This window comes from Solea senegalensis, linkage group LG10 (assembly GCF_019176455.1).
Source record: "Solea senegalensis isolate Sse05_10M linkage group LG10, IFAPA_SoseM_1, whole genome shotgun sequence".
In the NCBI taxonomy this organism is placed as follows: domain Eukaryota; kingdom Metazoa; phylum Chordata; class Actinopteri; order Pleuronectiformes; family Soleidae; genus Solea; species Solea senegalensis.
The window spans coordinates 740,409-746,373 of NC_058030.1; the positions used below are offsets into that span (position 1 = coordinate 740,409).

Genomic DNA, 5,965 nt, shown 5'->3' on the forward strand with positions numbered 1-5,965 from the left:
TATAACGAGAAACGATCTCGTTATGACGAGAAAACACCGTATCTCGTTATAACGTGATAGACCACTGGGCATTTTTTCCAAGAACAAGCACATCAGATTTTTGCAACAAAAAAAAGGGCCCAATTTATATCACACCTCTTTCACATATGAGAGGTGAATAACATAAACAGTGGTATATGATGGAGGGGCCCCATTAAGATATATCACACAACACAACTAGTGTTGGCTTCATTACGCCTCATTAAAGTATCAGGATGAATACTGCAGTAGCTAAACCCCTTGTGCCCCTGGTAGGCCTTTCCAGTAGTAACCCATCCTTGTGTACATAAGACCTTCTCTGGTACAAACACTGACCGGGACCAGTTGTCCCCATGGAGACCAAAACCTCGTCCCAATGAGGCCAAACCTAATTTCTGAGTTATGGATTAAAAGTAGATGTGATCTGTACATTTTGGTTGGATTAATGTGAGAGAAAAGGTTTTGTTGAGGCTGTTTAGTCGTCACAACAGCACATGCCTCTTTCTGGTAGGTGAGATCCGCTCACTAATTATTAATAGGAACCTTATCTGCCTCTTATGAGATAATGAATGGTTCGTCTCCATGGCGACACCACCACCAGCTCCACCACCACCAAGTCTGCAAACACACAACGCTCCTCCTGTTGGGTTCAACTGTGAAGGAGTAAGTGTGTTCAGGATGCACAGGTCCTACCAGCCATTAAAGCCCGTCACCAACCGGTACCTGCAGCAGCGATGGGACCAGAACAACTATGAAAACCACCGCAGGAAGGTACGAGGGCAGAGGGTTGGACTGGTCAGCTGGTAGGTCGTAAGGCCTCAGTTTTTCAGGTTTGGTTTAAGTGATGCACTAAAGCCGTGAACGGTTTGGTATGGTATGACGAGTATGGTACGTTTCTTTTTTCTTTTCTATTAGGAATAGTACCAAAGTCACCAGCGCTTACCGTTCCATTCTCTGGCACCCTTCCGTTGGGGTACCAGAGTCAAATGATACAGTATAGAGTGGAGCTAAACCGGCTTCACCCATGACAGTCAGCTGATTGGGCAACTGAAAAATGATACTCACTTGTAACCGGTGTTTCTTCAACGCCCACAGGCTATTCTCATACAAAGCTTGACGTCTTGTTGAGACAGGAGCAGGAAAAAAAGATCTGCTGGATGTCCTCCATTGTTGTCTGTTGTGTTGTTGTCTGTTGTGTCATTTTTGTTGTCGTCGCAAGAGCACGCTACACGGCCGTCGGCCACAGCCCACACCCCGCTTACCAGGTAAAGGTTCTCAGCCAAAAACACAAGCCTGATCCAGGGCTAACCCTAACCCCCAACATAGTTTGGGTTTTCTGAAGTGGTTCTGAAGTGTCCCTTGCACTAAGTATCCGCTTGAGACTGGGGCACAAGGAAAAACTAGGCCTGCTAGCAGCACCGACTCTGACACAGGCATCATGGTTATTGGACCTTCTATCACAAAGTTATAACAGTTTCATGTTTTCTGTTATTCTGAGTCATCAGAATAAGGCCGTGTGACATGAAGCGAAGCTTTTGAGAAATGTTAATGTCCATATCTTGTCCAGAGGGACCAGACCATAATAGAAGTTGATCGCAACAACAGACAGACAGACGACTTTATTGATCCCTTTGGGAGGTTCACTCGGGGAAATTAACAAAGCTCCAGGAGGAATTCTTTCAAAAAGCACATGTGACCAAATTTGCCCCAAAATGGCCGTCCTCCTGTTGGTAATAACAGCTTATTTTTATACAGCGGGACTGAATGAGGATGATATGTATTATCTCTCTTCCTTGTGTTCAGGTGAGCTTCGCCCTCCCCACGGTGGACAACCGGGGCACGAGGACACCGGCTCACGTTCAGCTCAAACTGAAGAAACTGCAGGTCAGTGACGGCGCAGACTCAAAGTTCGATCACAGTGTCCGTCGTGTGAGGTGGACACAGGTGGAGCAGCTCCGTCTGATGCCTCTGTGAAGTGACGTTAATTCACTTTTCCACTTTTATGAAACATCTGCTGCTTGTGATTCAGCTGCAGGACGAGCGACTGTCGACCATCGACAGAGATAATCGCCTCCTCGCCTCCAGACTGACCAGCATCGTCTCCTCGAAAGGTTTGGTGGATCAACACAACCAGTACCACCTGAGGAGGTGAGCTGTATCCCTTATGTCCTGTCCTATCTGGCTCCCGATCTGGTGCGATCTGGTACGTTAAATCGCTCCAAGGATGAAAACATCGAAGATCGCTTACAAAGTTAGTTGCTCTCCCATGTTTTTAAAATCAGGTCAGATTTTAAAATCCTCTAGTGTGGGACAGACCACAGGCAGAAAGTCATCGCAACAGAATTCTCTTATTTATCGTGTCATGGCAGCACAGCCTCTGCTGGTGCTAGCATGGAGCTCTTTTAGCTCTGTGTTTGGTCTCCACCATTTCCGAATGTGGGAGATGGAGCTTGGAGTGACCTCTAGGGGGCGCTATAGCTGTGAATACATGTACAAACCAACTGCAGATTCATTTTTTTGAGTTGCTTTGACCGTGTACCACCTCGCCACTCTCTCCAGTCTCAACATTGACAAGAGGAGGGAGGAGCTTCTGCTGGTCAGCCGCCAGAATCAGGCCATCTACCAGCGGCTCACGTCCCGCCAATCAGAGTATCGCCGCCAGCTGTGGTTGGACGACTGGGAGAGGGCGGAGCGTCTGCGGGACAACATTTCCCAATACCCCCGAGGGCTCGCAGACAAACGGGTGAGCAAGTGTTTGTGAGCAAGCAACACAGGGGATTGTTCTCAATGAAGTCATGGCTGCTATAAAACCCACGTAATAAATCCTACATCAGCTTAAATCTGCGATGTCTGCTCTGTAGGTCACGGCGTTGAGAGTTTTTTAAAGTGTGTAACTTTAAAATGTGAATCAATCTTCAGATTCACATTCCAAACCTTTTAAAATAAGCTCACACAGTGTTGATTAGGTCTGTCAGCGCCACGCCACTCTCTCTCTGTTTATGTACGGCAGCATTTAGATGTCGCGACATTCCCACACTGCACACAGGAAGTGAAGTTTTTGTCAAGACATGCGGAGGCAACCGCAACATTGTGCTAGTAAAGTAGTGAGATGAGCGAGACACACACACACACACACACAAAAACTGCCCAGGAAGTCTCAGAAGTGAGTTCTACAGCAGGTGAATGGTATAAATGTGTCCTGTCCCCGCCCACCCCTGCTCTGCTGCTGTATACACACAAGCGCTCCCCCGTCAGGTCTGATTTTGAGTTTTTTTCTTGACAGCGACACTTTTTCTGTTCATGAAGACAAAGCAGAGGCAGAATCACAACAACAACAACAACAACAACGGTGTCAAAGGTCACATACTGCAGATTTAAGATGGCATAGATTTTTAGGTGGACAAAATCAGTCCCACAGTGGGCCAGCAGGGGGCACTCACAGGTCAGTCAGTGCCTGCTACTTTATTCACATAAAGATTTCACCTGAGTGTGTGTGTGTGTGTGTGCAGAGGTCAAACAGGAAGGTCAAGTTTGCAGCTGTGCGGGACAGCGAGTGGTCGGCGAGCAGCAGCAAGGCCGACACTCACGAGAGCAACTGAGGCCACGATGTATGAGAGAGAGCCGTCAATCAGAAACACGTCTTTAAATCGTATGGAAGTTCATCTCTGCCCACGTCATAATGAGGATCATTCATCATCCATGTCCTGTAATTCATGTTTTTGATTGACATGAATCTAATAAAATCAGAAATGTTTGCAACTCTGTCATTTGTCACAAACATTTGTCTTGAACACAGGTGTCATCACATCCTTAATATCAAACACACACACTCAGTAAACAGTGTAGATTGGAAGAGAGTGTAATTTTCTCCACTGGGTGGCAGTATATACACGTCTCTGCTCTGTGAATGGGTGAATGGAGACTTCAGGACACACAACACAAACTATTCCCCATGATCAATATTAAATGATGTGAGTTTATAAAATGGTACGAAGTAGATTACACGTTGTTTGTCTTTGGTAGTAGTTTTATGAGCAAATGATATTTAAGGACATTTTGTGTTAATCATTAATTAAATGAAAACTGAACTGAATTCATTGAAAGGCTGCAACTCATGATTATGTTTAAATCTTTAAGTGGATTATTTTCAGTACTTAAAACGTGGACTCGCCAGAGTGTCCTCATGTGGACGTCTCCTCGTGTGGACGTCTCCTCGTGTGGACGTCTCCTCGTGTGGACGTACACATGTGATAAAACACCTCCCTTAAGTTTGATTTGGTCGAATAAAAGGAGAGAAAAAAATAAACATTAAACTCAAGTCTGATGAAGCTCAGCAGGAAGTAACATCACCGTTCACCTTTGTTTACAACTTTAACGAGTGTCAGAGGGGAAGTCGGGTGAAGTTGAAAGTGTTTTTAAAGCTCGGTGATTAGTACATTATGAGCTGTAAGAAGCCAAGTTAGCCGAGGTAGCATCAGAGCTACAGGTGACCAAAGGTTTATCTGAGGCTAGCCCCACAAGCTCAGCTAGCTGAGGTTTGTCTAATGCTAGATAAGATAAGATATAAGTTATATCTTCTTACATCTACTTTTTGAAGTATAAAAATAAAAGTGTAAATAAAAGCAACATGTCTCGAGATTTACAGGCTAAGCTAAAAGAGCGGAGTCAGAGTTAGCAATTAGGACTAAACAATCTATATATTGGTCTATGATATCTTAAGAATGATTTCATTGCTTAATCTCACTGTTAGACACACTGTTCCAACTGGAAATGAAAGGTTTTGGTCACTTTGTTAATTGCTCACTCTCCCGCACCAAAGTCCATAGAGAAAATCAGTGATTTAACGTCACACACACAGGAGTTGTTGATCCACTGCTGCCTCCATCACCTCAGTGACACAAAGTGGCCACACGAGGCAGCAGTGGACCAGCAGCTAAAATCACTGATTTTCTCGATGGACTTTGGTGTGAGAGAGTGAGCGGTTGTAGTTTACAGTCGTAAAATAATAAAGTGAAGTAAAAGTATGAGTTGTGCTGGTTAAGCACACTTCAACCCTTGAAAAGAGAACGTGTAAGAGGTCGCCTCTCACCTGCGTGAGTGTTGTGTTCACTGACTGACCCGCGGGCTGATTTAAAGGCTGATTATGGTCTGTTTCACTTTAACTGGAGCTCTTTGACTCTGACTTTCCACTTGTTATTTCCAGCAGAGTGACAGCAGCCGTGCTGGCGTCCAGCTCGCAGCGCTGCACCGTCGCTTCATTATTGACGAGGAGGGAAAGTGTGTGTGTGTGTGTGTGTGTGTGTGTGTGAAACAGCTCAGTCTCAGTAACAACATGTATCTCTATCAGCAAATTTGATTAGGAGCTGCTGGTCCTCTGCTGCCTCGTGTGGTGACTTTGTGTCACTGAGGTTAATCTGAACAAAGGATTTCAAAGCCCAAGTAGCAAAATAAGACATTAGAACTTAGTGAAGAAAGCAGCAGTGTGTGTGTGTGTGTGTGTGTGACACGTTAAAGTCATGTTAAAATCACAGATTTTCTCTATGGACTTTGGTGTGCTCTTAATCTTAATCTGGCAATGGTTTAATTTGTTCAGCCTTTTGTTAAATGGCTAAAATTTGTCACAACCTCAGACTAACTCCACTCCAAAAACACAAAAACCCTCAGTGAACCATCACAACACTCTCCACTGCGCTGGATTATGAAGTGTTTATAGAGTGATACCTGTTACTGGGATTATGGTTCACATCTGGTCTTTGGTGCAAACACGGACACAAATGGAGGAATTTCCTGTTTGTGCACTGATTGAGACATTCAAGGTCCTGTTCTGTGTGTTAAAGTAGACACACGAGGCAGGAGGAGGAGGAGGAGGAGTCTTTACTGAGCTCCTCCTCCTCCTCCTCCTCCTCCTTCTCCTCTCTTTCTTCTTCACCTCAGAGCAGCAGATTAT

At 45.0% G+C, this 5,965-nt stretch overlaps 1 protein-coding gene across 1 annotated transcript; it reads left to right on the plus strand.

Annotated features, from left to right (window-relative positions):
- Positions 1 to 637: 637 nt before the first annotated feature.
- On the plus strand, positions 638 to 3,763 carry si:ch211-284k5.2 (uncharacterized protein CFAP97D2). Its single transcript, XM_044037017.1, has 5 exons — positions 638 to 789; positions 1,822 to 1,902; positions 2,048 to 2,166; positions 2,578 to 2,761; positions 3,528 to 3,763. The coding sequence occupies exons 1-5, from the start codon at positions 697 to 699 to the stop codon at positions 3,615 to 3,617; spliced, it is 567 nt and encodes a 188-aa protein (XP_043892952.1). The 5' UTR covers positions 638 to 696; the 3' UTR covers positions 3,618 to 3,763.
- Positions 3,764 to 5,965: the final 2,202 nt, after the last annotated feature.

Coding starts and splice junctions, on each gene's coding strand:
- si:ch211-284k5.2 (XM_044037017.1), top strand. CDS start 697: ATGCACAGGTCCTACCAGCCATTAAAGCCCGTCACCAACCGGTACCTG. Junction 790..1,821: donor ATGAAAACCACCGCAGGAAG/GTACGAGGGCAG, acceptor CCTTGTGTTCAG/GTGAGCTTCGCCCTCCCCAC. Junction 2,762..3,527: donor GAGGGCTCGCAGACAAACGG/GTGAGCAAGTGT, acceptor GTGTGTGTGCAG/AGGTCAAACAGGAAGGTCAA.